Below are 18,303 nucleotides of genomic sequence, written 5' to 3'. Positions count from 1 at the left end.
TCTTTCCCTTCCCTATTCATATGTTTCTACCTAGCATTTTTTTCCCCCTGTCTTTTATTACTTGTTATTTCAACTGGCTTGTGTAATATTACATATTTTTTTAAAAAACTGAAATTACTGTCAACCATGTTAAAAGCTAGTTTGGTTTTCAAGTTAGGGGATTTCTAGTTTGTGTGATGTTTGTCTGTGTGGATGTAATTGTGCTTGAAATATTCATCATTTAATTTGCCCCATCTTAAAAATACAACCACAGAGACTAGAATAAAACAGAACTGCTGATTAAAAATTTGATTTGATAGGTAACCCTGAGCAGGTATAATGTAAGCAATAGTATTTTCACCTCTGTGGTAGGGAAAATTTTCATACTGTGCACTTAGCTCTGGAAAATTATTGGTGCTTCATACTTTTACTTACTTTACATAATTGTTGGTTGTAACTGAAGTATGTTTCTCACAATTAAATTCTTTACATAATTAATTCTTTTAAAGAGTCTCGATAAAGAGCATTTTTTGTATCCATATCAAAGTAATCTTACTACACTAATAATGGTATTGATTATCTGACTTGGACACAACAAATATAATTAAGTTACATTTCTGCCTGAGCTACTATGAGTCTCATGGTCTGTGGTTAGTTCCTCTTTATTCATGAAAGACGAATCTGGTATAAAGCACCTACATTTTCCATCTATTTTCTGTATTAGAGCGCAGTTTCCTAAGCAATCAAGGAGGTTTTAGTATTGGTAGGAATTCAGATATATGTCCTGAAGTGGAAGATTTTGGCATGATGTATTAGCTTCTTCCCCTACATCTGTTGAGAGTTCAGTAACTAGGAAATTGGTCATCCTATTCTTCAGATGGTTGATAATAAATAACAACTGGTTTTTATTCTGTTCTTTATGAGAATGCTGATACATAAATAAGTTACATTGGAGTTGACAGTGTAACAGGAACACGAGATTTATATGTTGAGGTTCTGTCACCATTTAATTTCACTTTCTGAGTATTTAGAGCGCCCAGCAGTTTACAGTGATGTTAACATCCCACCCCATAAATCCTTAAACCTTACCAGGTTTCAGTAACAATAGCTGGATTGAGCCTATGCTCATTCAGCCACCACAGCTTGAATTCGTTGTCATTTATTATTTCGTTATCATGTGTTAATGTTCTAGCAAATAAAGAATGTTTCATTTCTTCTTCTCTACTGTTTGGATTCATTTTGGGTTTATCTTCTCGTTTTTTTTGCTGAATGAGTACTTTTTTCAGAAAAGCTGAAATACATAGTTTCTAGAATTAAAACATCTAGCTATAGGTACCAAATGCTAAATGTCTCAAGCTACGTGTTGTCGTTCTATATGAAATTATTTCATGTTTCCGGTGGTGCTTATTAGCCTTTCAATATGACAGTAATATTTACGTACTCTGCCTACCTAGTCTTGTGCAAATATTGGATAGATTTTTCCAAACGGTATACATAAAAATTCAGAAATTTCTAACCCTAGCTCCTCCTAAACAAGAATATTATACTCCTTCATTTAATTATAGGTTTTTGTTTCTTACTCCCCTTTTTAAAAAAAAAAAATTAAAAGAAAAAATTTTATAGAGAAGGAAAATTGAATGTCTTTGTAAAGATAGTAGCCAAATAAAGAGAACCCTCCCTCCCGTTTGTAGTACTGATTGATGATTAAACACTGGCCATGATGCACTGGACCTTTTAATCTTGTTTGCACATGTCAAGGTCTACAAAGATTTTCAGGACGTTGGAGTGTCTAGAGAAGTAGTGGGGGCCTTGGTGAAATGCCTGTATTTTCATCTTGAGTGTGAGACTGTTTCCCCTGGTTGATATACTGTGTTTATGGATCCTGTTCGGTTCATCAGTTGTACCTCTACTTATTGTAGTAATAAACAGCCATAATGCAGATGGCTTTGTGGATCTTTCTATTTTGTTTAATGGGCCCTTATAATGATTTTATAATATGAACAATAATAATTAATAGCATTTCAGAAGGGTGGCATGATAGCCAAGGAAGAAAGAACCAGAAATGTATGATATTCATGGATTCATATTGGCAGAGAGGCTTGTGGGAAGCAAACTTTAACTGATTTGACATTCACTGAAGCCTTTCACTGCTTTCTGAGAAAGAACAAGACTTCCAGTTTTAACTGACTGACTTTTTACTACAATTTTGTCTTCTAGATTGTGTTTAATGAAGACCTAGGAAGTCCATTTATTATAGCACACAGTGTATCATTTGTAAAATCTGATATGCATTCAGTAGCTGTGCTGCTGCTTAGGGTAGAAAAAGATGAATTGGACACAAAAGGAAGTGGGTTTCATATTACCTTGGAATGGATTACAATTGCAGAGATAAACAAAGAGGGTAAGTGTTTTACATTTATATTACTGGTGAGTAATGTTAAAAAAAAAAATAAAAATCATGCTTTTATTCTTTGTCTTAGAAGTTGATTGTTCCTCAGGTTCTGATATTTCCCCAAAATTTCAACTTCGATTTTACATAGGTAATTTTTTCTTACATTTTCAGATCAAGTTATTGGTTGTAGACCTATATTCTGGCAAACATTTGGAAGACAGGAAGAAGTTTTATACGTGTGTGGTTAAGGGAGTTAGAAAACAAGATAGAACTTTGCTTTGTGATGTTGTAAAATGCAGTTCCTGTTTATCTTGATCTTATAAAATCCAGGTTATACAGAACTATTTCTAACTAATATCTGATGTACTTTTTAAAATGTTGTGCAGCTGGATATGGGGTTTTGTTTGGTTATTTATGTTTTGGTTTTCTTGTTGTGTTTTTAGCCTCCAGTTAAGTGTCATGGGATTGGAGTTAGTATGAGATAAATATAAGAACTGTAGCATAAAAAGTAAATACTCCATATTCTATGTTTTCCTACAATAAAAGATTATGAAGGTTTATGTTAATTTTAAGCCAACACATTAAAAATATATTGGTTCATAGAATCATTATGGTTGGAGGAGGCCTCAAAGATGATCAAGTCCGACCATATACCCAATCCACCATGCCTGCTAAACCCACTAAACCATGTCTCGAAGCTCCACATCTAAACGTTTTTTGAACACCTTCAGGGATGGAGAGTCCACCACCTCCCTGGGGAATATACTTAGTATATTATACCTGCTAATTAATGTATCATCCTAATGAAGTTTGGCAAAGCATAATTTATCTGTTCAATACGACCATATATACTTACATTAAATATCATGATTTCCATAAAGGATACAAAACTGCATGCTTCAGCATCTGAGTTAAAGATGCACCGATTAAATTAACTTACTTTTTTGGGAAGACTGTGATACGATCTCATCCGTTATCTTCCAAAAAGTATAATTTTGATACTGATAGAAACAAGATCTTTAACTACTAGAACTAAAGCAGTTGATCCAAATGTTTTTCAGTCTCTGACATATATAGTATGGGTAGGAGAATAGACTAGACTATTTCAGTTGGAAGGGACCTACAACAGTTATCTAGTCCGACTGCCTGACTACTTCAGGGCAGACCAAAAGTTAAAGCGTGTTATTAAGGGCATTGTCCAAATGCTTCTTAAATGCTGACAGGCTTCGGTCATTGACCACCTCTCTAGGAAGCCTGTTCCAGTGTTTGACCACCCTCTCAGTGACAAAAAGCTTCCTAATATCAAGCCTGAACCTCCTCTGGTGCAGCTTTGAATCATTCCCACGTATCCTATCCCTGGATCCCAGGGAGAAGAGCTCAGCACCTCCCTCCCCATGTCCCCTCCTCAGTAAGCTGTAGAGAGCAATGAGGTCCCCCCTCAGCCTCCTTTTCTCCAAACTAGAAAAGCCCAAAGTCCTCAGCCGCTCCTCACAGGACATGCTTTTCAGCCCTGTCACCGGCTGTGTTGCCCTGAGTAGCTTTATGCACATTGTCTGCTGTTGAAACCTTGGGTGGTGGAAGTATTTCTAAGAGAGCTAGAAAGCCACGTGAGATTGCCTTATGCTTTAGTCGCCAGCTCAACGAGAGAAAGAAACTTCTGAACATTACTGGTTGTATCTTTTAAGAAAAATTGTATCAGTAATACTGCCAGTCTAGAACTGAAGACCATTGCTTAAAAAGAGCAGTAACACAAACTTTTATTATATTTTGTAATACTGCATATTTTCGTGAACAAATTCTTTTTGCAGTGGGTTTTTTTTTTTAACTTTCAACAAATGTTCATGGAATTAAACTTTTTCTGTAAAAATTAATTTAAAAATATTTCAAAAAATCTTGCCAGTTCTCCAGCATTTCCAAGGAATAGACAAAATTTTTGTAATTACAGTCATCAGAGAAGTAAATAACAATATTCAAAGCAAACTTCAATTATGAAGAGAGAAATAAGTTTTGATTTCTTTTAAATAAACATCTTGCAAATCAGGGTGATGTATGAACCAGTCTTGAAGATAAAAGCTGTTTTGAGGAATTACAATACTTTACATCCCCTTTCATCAGTAGGCAATTGCTAGGCTTAACTTTTCTTGAAACTCTGCCTGTGGGTACAGTTTATCAAATCAGATGGTAGCAAAAATAAGTGGTTAATCAACAAACCATTTCTCAAATTGCCACAATCTATGCTTCATCAGAGCAAAGCCTTAAAATGGTTATGTCTCTTCACACCAGTAACTGTTAGAGTCTCTGCCATGTCTGGTTGGTTAGACCAAGTGATCACACCTACCACTAGTGTATTATGAAAGCACAAAAAGTGTAAGCATGAAAATAAATCTGAATGGAAGCGGTGGTTATGTCTGTTCACATCTTGTGTGGTATTTCAGAGAGTGGAGACAAAGGTATACCCTTTCAAAGTTGGTTGTTTTCTTTAGTTAACTAAAGTTTTAGGAATCCTCACTGTAAAACCTTGAAATGAAGAACCACCATGCTGCTTTATTAGACTCAGAAAATGTTACATGCTTAGCTTTCTTCTGACCTTTACAAGAAAAATCACGTAGTATTAACTTACTGAAAGTAAGACTTAAAGACTGACTTGGAAAATTTAAAAGTGTTGATGATTGATTGAAAATACTCTACAAAAGTTGTGAGGTTGTAGAGCCTTTTAACGAGTGACTAAATGCTGTAAGAAAAGACGTGTTTCAGTGCACAGTTAAATTCCGTCCATTAAATAACAGCTCATTCAATGAGTGGCTAACTTCCCACCACAACAAAGACATGCTTTTTGATCATGTATCTAAGCCAAGGTAATTTGTTAGTCTTTTAAAGCAGGTTACCCTGTTGCTTGGAGTCTTCTGATTGTATGTATCTCTTACTCTGTCTCTAATTGGAATGGTTGAATCTCTTCAGTTAGTAACCCCCCCACACCCCCAGTCAAACCTCTTAGAAAAAGAGGGGGACTTTAGTTAACACCAGTAAGTACCAGAATTACGTTACAGTCTGGTTATTATTCTTTACTCCACTTCTTGCTTAGCAAATAAGATACTAATTGAGAATACTTAAATTATACCTGGCTTATCCATTGTTACCTGTATTCTCTTTCGACTTCAGTGTTTCTCTAAGCTTAATATTGAGGTCAAACAGGAACACATTTTGGAGTACCAGAGTGGCATAGATGATTTTTACCATCATAATCTGGTCTTGTCTAATGTCTCTGCTAATGAGTTCCCAGTTTCTTTCAAGTGAAGTTGTAGTTACAGATACAGTGATTTCTTTTAGTGAAGAGATGAAGCATATATGTGAAAAACTAAAGAATTCCTGGGGATAATTTTATCACCTGTGAGAATTTTATCAAGTTGTTATTTTTGTGCTAAAAATCCATTTGTACAATCTGTTCTTATTCAGAAGTTGATCAGCTACTAAGGACTCTGTGGGCAGCAAGATTCTAATGGAACAAACATTGTATTAGAACCTGTCACCTTACTGGTGTTTTGAGTCATCAGTACTTGTGTTTGGAAGCACGGTAGGGAATGGCATGCTCCTTGACACCTGTAGCTAACATCTGGGACCGCCCTTTTAAAAGGCAGTGTTTTACAATGAGGAAGATAGGCATTTTCCATTATGAACAAAGTTTTACCACTAGTTATTTCATTGCTTCTCAAGTTTTTACAGCAGTTCAAAAAGTATTTGGAAAACTTGTTTGTACAGAGGCTGTGAGTGGTTTTGTGATTTGCTGGGCTAGCTGTGATCAACAAAGACATTATAAGAAAAAAGGGCAATGTTAGAGTAATTTTAGGGTCTACATATTTAACAAATTCATTGGAAAACAGAAGAGAAATTTCTTTTTAAACTACAGTACTGTGATTTAACTGGTAGGATTGCTTAGTATTAAGTGTAATGAGATTCTTGTACATTTTGTCTTCTAGAAAAATATTACCACTAAGATTTATTTTTTTTTTTTAATTTTATAGGTGATCATAGATACCAAATCTTTAAAAGGAGAGTTTTACAAGGAAAATCAGTCCCCCATTATGCGGCAATAGAGCCAAGTGGGGATGGTCTAATGATTGTTTCCTACAAACCATTCAAATTTGTGCAAGATGAAGATGACAAATTAGAAGAAAATGACAATGGAAAATCAACAAATGAAAAGAAAGGTAAGACTTATCTGGCAGATTGTGACAGGCTGCTTTCTCTTTTGGCTTAGAAAGTAGCTTTGGAAACTTTAGCAATAAATGTTTGTGTTAATACCTGTCTTCTAGATTTTTATTTTTCTTTAAGGGCAGATTGGCTTGTTTTGTTGTCACCCTGGGAAGTTGTATTGTGCATAAACCTGTATGAGAAGCTTTTTTGGCTAGGAGACACTTAAAGAATTTTGTTGTCCTATGGAAAAGGATATTTTGCAAACAGAACTATACTAAGTATTTGCTAGCAGTTGGATTGCTAAGGTAACACCTGAATTTAGGCAGCTGGCTGAAGTACTCAAATTAAGAAACCAGTCTTCCTAGATGAGAGAGGGCAGTGTAGCACCCATTGATTCCCCCAAGTAATTGTTCATCAGAAAGCTCTCAGATATGTAATTTACTCCTGCATTTCTAAATAAATAAAAAAAACCGAAACCACAAAAAACCCGTAATAAAAGAAAAAAAAACAACCCACCTTTTTAAACAATCTGGTAAAAGATTATCTTTTCTCCAGTAGGAAAGCAGTTCAGAAAAAATAATGAACTTAAACAAACGGCATCCATACTTTTTTTTTCTTTAAGACCAAAACAAAAATAAGTGTGTAAAAAACCATTAATAAGTTGTTTTATCTTACATATTACAGAGCTCAGTGATATTTATGTAGTTATATTGTATTATTTCAGATTTGATTTTTGCTTCTGAACGTGAGGCATTGGTTAATGAACCAATCCTAACTGAATGATACTAGCACAATCTTTGCCAATGGTGCAAAAATCTCTTTGGGAAAAAATATAAACATATCAATTTTCTGGAATGTATTAATGTTACACACTGATAACTCTGACATTGCACAAGTAGTTTTATTAAGAATAGTGTGTACATATAAATCTTGAGGCAAAGGAGTTCTACAGTGGCCTGAGCACCATAATGCAATGTCTATGCAGTTGTCATCTGAATTAGCTAGTTCAATGTTTTAAGGATTTTAAGAGCTTCTTGAGTTGTGTGCTAGATGTGGTTTAAGAAACACAGTAAAGAGCACTATGTGGCTCTTAGCGTAGCTCATTTCATGCATGTACGTGCACATGTGGTGTTGCCAAAGCCCAGAAATCTGTAATGTGTGGAGTACTGTTTGCAGCAATACCTTTAGAAATCTTCTCATGGCACAAAAATGTAATGGTAGAGAAAGTACTGAAACCTGAACTCCTGGATTAAAGGGACGTCTAACCCCTCTTTTGCTAAACCTAATGTAGGCTGTAATTTTAGTTGCATGTTTATATAAAATTGCAGGTATAATGGATATCAGATAATGAAACAAGATGTGCTAGCAATAGAACTCTTAATTTTTATAGATGTTTACAACAATAGATAAAGAAATATTAAGGCGGTTATGTTGCAAGTTGGTATTTCTGGTTTTAATTTGTTCTTTCATAGTCTCCTCCGCATGTTTTTACATTAAGAGAAGGCTGTCTTGAAGATGGAGGAGAGGGGAAGTCCAAGCTACTTTTTTAGTGTCATGCAGTTTTCTTATAAAATAGAATTTTAATATCAGATACAATCTGGGTCAAAGTTTAGAATTTTGAAGGCTGTCATATCTCAGATACTAATAGTTTCTGGGAAGTATATTTGTAGCACCTGTGACTGAGCCATTGCAAACAGGAAACTCATAACAGGCAACAGTGTAAGAGTCCTTCCAGGGTCACAGTTGCTGATGTGAAGCTTAAATCAACGAAATCTTGTGACAACTTGAGATTTTCCAAAGAGTCTATCCGTACTTTACTTTTCGTCTAAGTAGGAAGGTAACATGTACAAGATTGTGCTTTAGAAAATGAATGCATCTGTGTTTGTGTTTTCTGTGACCAACTGTACACCACCCAGTCATGCTGTTATAGCTTTCCTTTTGTATAAATGTTTATCTTAGAAGGCCACTTCTTGTAGCAGTTTAATGATCAAGATAGACATCAGGCAGATTCTAGACCCAGGAGCAAAAGTCAATCATTACCTCTAGCCAGGCAGTTTTATTTCATCTCCCATCAACTGAGACAGATGCAGACTACTTGGTCTTCTAAAATAACTTCTGTTGAATAGTCAGAGTGGCTTCTGGCAAAATAGGTAGGAAAAAACGTTCACATCTCTGAATGGCATATAATTCTGTGTATGCAGTAGCTTGTCAGTACCACTGCACCTGATGTCTCTTCAACCAAAGTATTAGTCATTAATGTTTCAGTGTATTTAAGTACATTTTTGTTACCAATTTTGTAATGCTACAATAAACTTAGAGTAATAGTTAATGCCCATTGTATAACTCTATCAGCATATTTGAGTATAGACATGAATATAAATTGCTCTCCAGGAAAGGGACACAAATTAACTTGATTGCTAAAAAAATGTTTCACCATTTTATAATCAGAATGTATTTTACATAAGTTGTTCAGAGTAAAAGTTAATTTCCACTCTTCCACAAACATTGCATGCTGTGGAATCCAGGGCAGCATTTGTAATCTGGTTTGTATTTTCCTGCATGTTTCCAATTGTAGACCCTCTCTATTACTGGCAGCAGACTGAAGACGATGTGACTATAACAGTTCACATTACTCAAGACATCACTAAGGATGACATAAAAGTATGTTTTTCCCCTGATAACATACGTGTTACACTGAGAGACCAGCCTCCTTTGATGGAAGGAAAACTCTATTCATTTGTGGACCATGAAAGCTGCACATGGATAATTAGAGACAACAAAAGGTGTTGTATATGGTTTTTACTTTTCCTATCGATAGGAATTGCTTTCAAAGTGTGTACTGCATCTCTGATTTCTGGCCCCTCTGGGAATGGACTCATTTAATGCTACACCATGCATCTTTCCTTACAAGAATCTATCTCCTCTGCTGAAAATAGTTCACTGGCTTTTGCAATGCTGTCTCACAATACTTTTTCTTTAGCTAATTGTGAAAGTAATCCTCTCCTCTTACAGTTACTTGCTTATAAGCTACATGACCAGCTAATTTTCTACAGCAATGTAGAACAGCCTTTCCAAAATAATAAATTCTTTAATTTCAGAAAAAAGGCATGATGTGTAACTGCCTGTACTGACGGCTATACTTGTATCAGGGTAGGAAATCAAGAGTTTTTACTACAGAGCTGTGAAGCAGAGTTCTTTGTGACATTAAGGATACATTAATGCTCATAATGTTAACCTCTTCACACTGTTTTCACATGCTTTGCCTGTGTTTATTGTTAATGTCCGCTTCTAAATTTGTCACTTGCCTTTCTAAAACACTATTTGGTGATACCAGCTGCTGGAGATTAACCCATGCATGTTTGTATGACTACCTGTTGGGGGTTTTTTATTCTCTTTGAGAATAATCTTCACTTCTAGTGAAGATTCTAGATTCTAATCATTCACTTCTAGTTTATCACAGTGGAAGAGTGAATAGGTAAACTGTCAAATGATTTTCATAAAGATGGTGTATCATATAGTTATGAAACTTTGGTAATAAATTCAGTAAGTAAATTCACTAATATTTTGAAGTACTAAAGAAAAACTTTGTTTTTTCCAAATAGCCAGAAAAAAACCCACATATCAAAATGTTAAACATAACTTTGTAAACAGAGTAAACTTAATTGGTTCAGCAATTCTTTTTTTCACTAAATTTTGGGATTGATCAGCCTGATTTTACCCTGTTGTTTGTGCTAATAATTTTTCTTCTACTTTAGCTTTCCAAAACCAGAAACTTTTTTGGTAGTAATGTAACATAAAATCTTCAGGTTTCACTTATAAAGTCCTTATGATATTTTCCTAATCCGTTGTACATTATATACATGATATAAAATTAATCTACGTGAACTGAACATGCTATAGACCTGAAATAGAAGTGTTCATTGTTTTATGTGAGAAGTAAATTTTAGTTGTCTCTTTCTTTCTGAGATAAAAACATAGAAGAATGGAGAAGAAAAAAAAAAAAAAGAATTCAGAGTTCCCTAAACTGTAGTAAAGTGTGGTGGTGGTGTTTGTTTTTTTTTTTAAACTTCAAAACCTGTTAGTTCTAGAATTTTAGTTCTCTGATAAAGAATTTCAACCTAATTTTGGACATCTAATTTTGCTTTCTACTTACACTCTATATCACTAGTAGAGCCTCTGGAGGACCCTTCAGAGCCTTAAACTGATCTCAGTGACAAGATGTGTGCAACCATTGTTTTAGGTTGTTTTGTGGGTGCAAATTGTCTACAATATTTGCATTTGCTTCAGTAAAAATGCTTCCTATCTGGAAGGTGACATAATTATTCAGATTTACTTCTACATGTGTTTCTCCACTTGTAAAAGGGAGCGTGAAGTCCCTATATATTTGGAAATGTATCCTTCTGAGTTTTCCGTTTGAGACTTGAAGCTAAAAGCTTGTGTTACAAGCCACTTTCTTTGTTGCAGTTAACAGGTGCAGTGAACACTTATATGCACCATTTTGTCCTACCTTGTAGGATGTGAACTGAGAGCGCTGTTGAATGCTTAAATACTGCTAAACATACTTCTCTTGGTCCTTCCACTTACAAGAGGGCTTGAAAGTCTTTGCTCATCTTTTGCAATTGTACTTCCCCTTGTGCTACCTGTCAGAACAGCTAGAACCAAAGCACATCTAAACGGTTTAGAGTAAGACTCCAGTTGTGATGAATGAAATACAGTATATGCATTACAAAAAAACAAGTAGTTGATCCACACTTTAATGATATTGTTCTTTTTTTGTACCCTAAGCCCATATTACCTGTAAAAGTACCTTGAATTTTTATAGCTTCTCTTGTCAATTACAGTGGTGGGTTTCTGTTTGTTTACCTGAGGGAGGTGGTTTTGAAAGTCTGGAACAGACTGAACATTTTCTACTTTAAGAGCTTTGTGACCATACTTCTGAACTTTGAGAAGTTCATACATTTTACAGTCTGTAACTCAGCGCATTGTTTATTTAACCTAGGAGTGTTGTTCATTATTTAGAAGTCTCATATTAGTCTCTTAAATGTTCAAGCAGGGATTTGTGCATAAGTCCACAACTATCAGATATTGATATGTATAGTCTTATTGCAAGATAGAGTTGTCCAGGTTCTTCAAGTATTCTGTCTGTAATATCTGTGCATCTAGGCACTCAAATATTTCTTCTCTACAGGTAAAGTATTCTAACCAGTGCTGGCCAGCTATGTGTTTGGTAGTTATTGTAGCCTTAGTTAATATCACAGCTATTATAATTAATGCATAATCACAAAAAGAGTTCAGAATGGTAGAAGTGTCCATACTTAAATAAGAACAAACTTGAATCAGTTGGTTTTCAGTGTCTGTTACAGTATTAAATTTGTGAGGTTTCTTTTTTTTTCTTAAACTTGTTAGAGGCCATATTTGCAGTAGTGGGCTACAGGATGAAAAGTTAATCTTTTTTTAACTGGCTACCTCTGGTGCTCCTTTTAAGATACAGAAGATACTTGGATATAGGAGGTATTTGTGCTGGTTTGTTCACTTCAACCAAAATAAGACTGTGAGCTGCAGCTGTTATATGTTCCTGTATCAGTCCAATACTCTCTGACCGGGTTCTTTTAGATATTCCACACGTGGAGGGTGTAATGATCAACTTTACTTATTTGAAGACAGTTGATGTTACATGGTATTTCTGATTTATCAGAGTGATACAAAATACACTGAAAACTTGATAGAAGTGTAAGTTACAGTTAGCAGAATACAGCAATTGCAATACACGGTTTGCTCACAAAACCAACGTGATTCCCATTACCAGTCTCTATAATATGTTCACCATCACAATGCTGGGCATCCCCAGTTGCTGGGAAGGAATACATGGGTTGGAGCCAGCTCCAGCCCACTGCTTTCTTCAGAATTCTTTTGTTAGTTGTCTAGTCTTCATACTCTGCCTGGGCTGAGGCATGTGTTCACTCCCCGCATGCTAGTCTGGCTAACTTGGGGAGATAGTCACACTCTTTTAATGAACTCAAGGAGAAACATTTACACCACCAGTTGATCCACTCCACTGTTGATAGCTCTTTATCTAAAACAAAGACCACCCTTTGTGTTGAGATAAGGTCAACTTCTTTGTGATATTCCCTGAACTTCATGGGTACATCCCCTTGCCCATCTCCACCAGCGATCTTCCATTGCAGGGGTTTGTTCAGGGAGTCTGTGACCTGTAACACTGGTTGCAGACTGGGAGCAACTTGTATTGGTCGTTCTGTAAATGCAGAACCATAGACTGAGTCCTGAACCAAAGAAATTATTTAAACATAAGATAAAGTGTGGGGAAAAAGGATAGAGGCTGATGCGGGAGGGGGAATGCAAGGAAATGAGTCAGTAAGTAAAACTGTGTTTCGGGTTTTGTAGTTCAGATATGGTTCGTGATGGAATTTGTCTTGGATCTTCCAACAAGTATGAGAAAAGCAACAAGGTCTGTCAGTATATAATGTGTATTTGGACACTTACTGCTTTTACTCTCTCCTAGGGTAAAGTAATGAGCCACTGTTTCTTGAAACAAGCAGGTTTGGTTAAATGGTTGCTTAAAGATTAATTTCCGTATATGGTGTCATCATGTGAAAAAATATAAGAAGAAAGGAATTGTTTCTGTGGAAAGAGAGGTATTTCCTTTAAATAAGATAAAAATTATCTTTTCTCACTGGGAAAGTTTTGCAAATACTCTGTGATAAAGGACATTAAATTTAGCAAAATGTAAACTTGCCTATATCACTAAGCATATTTGTCTTTTATCCAAATCAAAACCAAATCCAAAACATAGCATCACACAAGCTACTATGAAGACAATTAACTCTATCCCAGCCAAAACCAGTACAGTAGTGAAAAAAAAATACTTAAATCTATTTACTGGATTTAAGGATCAAGAATTTCTTTGATGAAGAAAAACTCTGCCTTAAAGTTCCTAATATATTAATGGCAACGGTATACCTCCTGGACATGGGACAGGGGTGAGGGAATGCTTTAGTTGTGTCCATTTCCAAGGCATTTTGAAATGCCTTCTGTTGTCCTCTGCCTGGCCTCTTACTTTTCTGATACCAATCACTAATATCCAATACAGTTTTACTTTGAAGCACTGTGGGTTCTCAAAAATATAGAGATAAATACCAGATAACAGTATTTACTACTTGCATTACAGTCCTTTTTGCATTTCCATAAACTAAACTTTGAGTTCTTAGTTATTGACTTTTTTACTTTTTGAGCCTTCTTTGATTAATGGTCACTAAATACTTGTTCTGAGCAAAAATGTACAGGTGTTAAAAGGAATTCCTGATAATCTTGTAGTATAGAAGTGGTTCTTGCTGTGCATCTGGCAATAAAATATGATTGTGCTGTAGTTAATGATTTCTTCTGAAGAAAAATTATCCCTTTGACCATGCATATTTCTTGGAAGTCTTGTTTTTGACTCCAGCAATTGAAGAGTCAAATTTCAGTGGTCAAACTTTGTAAAAGAATCTTTCAGTTTGTCTTACCTTTGTTTTATAATCAGTGCTCCTTTGGGTTTTTTTTCTCCTTTCTTGCTGTAGATTTATTACTGTTTTCAGAGTTTAATTATTCTGAATGCAATATATTGTAGAAAAGGTAATCATGCAATAGGAAGATTGCGCTTTGTTTTTTACCAGGCAGAGCCTTAGAGCAGACCAGGTGGTTTTATTGATCCCCTTCTCTTTTCAGTGTCTAATACCTGTTTTATGAGAGTGTATTCACTTCAATTTTCTGTCTCAGAGTTCAAGAAGTTGTTTCTGCATATGTGAAGCTTACTGATATGAAAAAAAAACCTGTAATGTTTTGTGTAGTTCAGATCTGTCCTTGGGTCTCCTTTAGGCATTTTTGGTCCACAGAGTTTCCTGCAGATTTTCCAATTTAGTTTCCTCTGAGAGGTTTTGAGATGCACAAATTTTAATCCTATACATCTGAAGCAGCATGCAGTAAGTGGGGAGAATACAGATTTATTTCAATGGCACAGTAATGTTCCCAGCTATAATGTTATGGAAAATATGGCCATTTAAGGAGGGATTTTGAGAAGACTCAGTAAAGGTAGACTTTGTATTAACCATAACTTTCTGATGCCATGATGTCTGAGTTTCAAGTAGAATAAAAGGGGAAAAAAGTCATTACAGTTTCACATTACAACTTGTAAATACATACATTTTCGCTGCCATTCCCCAAGTGTGGAAACTGGGGAGCAGAGTGTTAAACGTTTGAGATATCATATCTTATTATAGTTTTGCATATTGCTTTGTATGTAATACATATGACAATAGTTATTCTTGCCATTATAGTAGTTTAAAATATGAAGTGAAAAAAGATATGGTAGAGGTAATACTGACTTCTGGGTGCTTGGACAAGCTGGATGTCAGTATTTTTCATTAATGCATTGCTTGAACTTCTATGTGAAGTATACAGGTGTATATATCTTGTGAGATTTGATTATATTAAGAAAACTAATGTGACATTTCCTGCAAGACATTTCCAGTTAAATGTTTTTTCAATTTCTTTTGATAGTCATATGGTTTAGTTTTAGGTAGTCCTGTGAGGAGTGGGGAGTTGGACTCAATGATCATTATGGGTCCCTTCCAACTTGAGAGATTCTGTCATTCTATGATTTTCCTTTGGTTTCCCTTGTCAAAAATCTTGGCTTTTTCCCAAAAGGTTAGCTGTAAAAGATAGTTAATCTCCAAAAGAATTAAATGGAGGGACTAATATTTGTATATAGATTATAGAAATAGTATATACTAAAATGTGACTTCTCAGTTGTTCATTATTAGGTATCATAGTGAAAAATAACTCAGCTGAGTAACTCAATTTTTTTATTACTCAGGTGAGCAACATTGCATGAATCTCAGGCTTCTATTTTAATGAGAAATAGTAATTAAACATTTAAATGTAATAAATTGCACTCGATTCTTAATATTGGTACTGCAGTACCACTTAAAACTTGCTCCAAATATCTTCTGTAAAAGTATGCTATTTCTAATACCAAGGTAGTTGCTTCAGAAACTGATTCAGAGTTCACCAAATAGTTATTGCTGTGATGCAGTAGTTATAACTTAGAAGCTTTTCCTTTTCTGTCAGGTGAAAGACTGTCATTGTAGACCCTATAAGTGTATCTAAAAAGTGAATAAAATAAAACTAACTCTCATTTTATCATTGCATCCATGTGTTGGTCTAATGGAGTGATTAAATGGAATTGTTGTGTTGGTGCATCAGGCTAAGTCTCTTCTTTCCTATTTGTTTAGCTAGTTATTCCTAATGGTTATACCAGATTCTCTTAAGTTTGGTGGGTTTTGGTTTTGTTTTGGCTTGTGTGTTTTTTTTTTTACAGGTTATGGAAATCGTATCTCTTTTGAGAGATGAATTTAGGTACACAATGTAGATAATTAACTGTTGTATTATTTCTGAGGTCTATAAAATACAAATATTTTTGTCCTAGAAGATATATAAAGGTACTGCGCACTTATGTAGCCCTATTAAGTACTTCATAGGTTTCAGATAAACCTCTGTAGTAAAATTCTGTCACTCTCTGAATAGATTTTTTTTTTTACCGATGATCTCCTACAGTATTTGAAATATTTTCATAAGATTGCTTCAGGGGAAACTGCATTTACATTGAAAACTCTGAGGACACTTATATGAATACATTCTCTTTGTTCTTAGGCTTTTAGAATTCACATGTCCTTATGTCCTTGGTCTGTTTTTCTTTAGAATATTTTCCATTAGAATAGTTTATAAATTGAATGCTAATGGTTTCTATTATGTAATTTTCATTATTAATTCAGTTTGGAGAGGAGAAGTGCTCAAATCAACATTTAGAGCTTTTTGACTGATCTGAGAAATAGATGCAGTGTTTTCATGTACTACTCTTCTGTTTGCATTTTAGTTTGGAAATTTCTCTAATTAAGAAAGATGAGGGACCTCGGTGGCCAGAGCTAATAGTTGGTGACACTAGAGGGGAATTCATTATGGACTCTTCCCAATGCTCTGAAATAACTGAAAGCCTGATGCATCTTACCTCTGAAGTAATGGTAAGGAGTTGAAAATAAAACATTTAAAACACTTGTACACTTGTACATTTGTGTGTTGTCTTTTCTTGATATGCTAATTTGTACTTCATTGTCATAGCTCATCAGTTCATTTACTATTCAGGATCCTAACTCTACGTAATTTTTAACTGAAACTGTTATGAACTAATGGCACTAGAGTTGTGAATATACTTTGAGCAGTAATATCATCTTCGTGGGGGACTGAATTTAGCGTACGTGATAGCATCTGTGCATCAAAACAGAAGTCTGATTTAACACTGAAAATAAATTTTGTTTCCACCACTTATGATTTGGCAGTTTGTTTTAAAGCAATTGTTCTAAGTAATTTTGAAGGATGTCTGTTTCTTGTTTATCAATAGGTTAGCAACAATTCTATACTGTCGTCCTAGGGATACTGTACTTGACTTATAGACTGTGAGTGTAAATTACATTTTTGAAAGGAAAGCATAAACATGACTCATGAACTCTCTGGTATTATTGTTACACAGGGAGTCTACATAAAAATTACATTTTATTTTGTTTTAACTGCTGTTTGCTTGATACTTCCCCTTTTGGTTTAATTAGAAAATGGCATCTCATCTAAAACTTGTGAAGTGTGACTCCCTATGGGTCTTGATATATTCTGTCTTATTACTTTTTTTAATAAGGATGAAAAGGGTTATTAAAATCGATTCTGTTTAGTGCTCTAAATTGATTTCTCTCCTCTCTCCCTCACTATTTGTGAGCAAGATATTGTACTACATCTTTTGACTGTAGATTTATCGGGAGCTTCAAATTCCTTTTTTTTTTGTAATTCATACTGAGCTTAAAGTGATTTTTTTTTTTTTGTCACAACTTTTCAGCTTGTGTGCAATAATGATCATGTGAAAAAAAAAAAATATCTTTCCTTAGGTAACTGTTCGTTTAAATAAATCTTACGTATTTTGTTATACTGCAACTTTAGCTACATATATATAATAAAGGCATGGATTCTTTTTGGTCATCTCAATTCCTTATGGTAATGATGTTTACCTGGAAGGTTTTTTTAAAAGCCATCCAGTGAAACAGTAAACCAGAGGCCATCACGAATGTTTGATAGAGGAGAGGTGAACCCCAAAGTCTAGCCTCTAAAGAGACAGATACCCTCTTTTAAATCTTGTGTATTAGCCTGCAGTATATGACACTTAATTTTCCTAGTTTCTGTCATTTGAGGACATTTGTTTATTATCTCTTCATGTTTGTTTTCTTTGAACTTAAATTGTCTCAGCAATTAAAAAAAATTTGTGCTGACCTCCTTCACTTTGTGAACTGAAACAAAATAAAAATTCTTAATAATCAGCTGAAATGGTTGAAGAAATGAGCACAGGAACTCAAGAACTTCTCTGTGTCAGATGAACTGGGTCGGTGCACTGTCTTTCCTTATTTCCTTACACATTCTGTTTGGCCTCAGCTTTCAGCTCATATTAGTTGTCAAGATGGTGTTTTCTTTTGTGCGAGAAGCAACGTTAATTAATACTTAATGAGGAAGTGTATATTTTTGCCTTCTGTCAAATAAAGGTCCCTTTTTGTTATCATGAAATTGGTTCTTTAAATATATCACAAAGGTAACATAGCTTGGTTGTTTTGAAAATTATCCAATGAAGATGTAATTAGCAGAAATAAGCTGTTTCT

General features: G+C 34.8%; 1 protein-coding gene across 1 annotated transcript in view; it reads left to right on the top strand.

Annotated features, from left to right (window-relative positions):
* The window catches only part of NUDCD1 (NudC domain containing 1), a 42,298-nt gene that overhangs the window by 9,585 nt on the left and 14,410 nt on the right, over positions 1-18,303 (top strand). Inside the window, exons 3-6 of the mRNA XM_009705718.1 lie at positions 2,197-2,380; positions 6,391-6,576; positions 9,138-9,345; positions 16,491-16,635. Coding sequence (XP_009704020.1) covers positions 2,197-2,380; positions 6,391-6,576; positions 9,138-9,345; positions 16,491-16,635 — 723 coding nt within the window. The remainder of the gene's footprint in view (positions 1-2,196; positions 2,381-6,390; positions 6,577-9,137; positions 9,346-16,490; positions 16,636-18,303) is intronic.

The sequence above is a fragment of the Cariama cristata genome, unplaced genomic scaffold, assembly GCF_000690535.1.
Source record: "Cariama cristata isolate BGI_N322 unplaced genomic scaffold, ASM69053v1 scaffold6658, whole genome shotgun sequence".
Lineage (NCBI taxonomy): Eukaryota > Metazoa > Chordata > Aves > Cariamiformes > Cariamidae > Cariama > Cariama cristata.
Note: the sequence above shows the minus strand (reverse complement) of the source record. Positions and strands in the feature narration are given on the sequence as shown.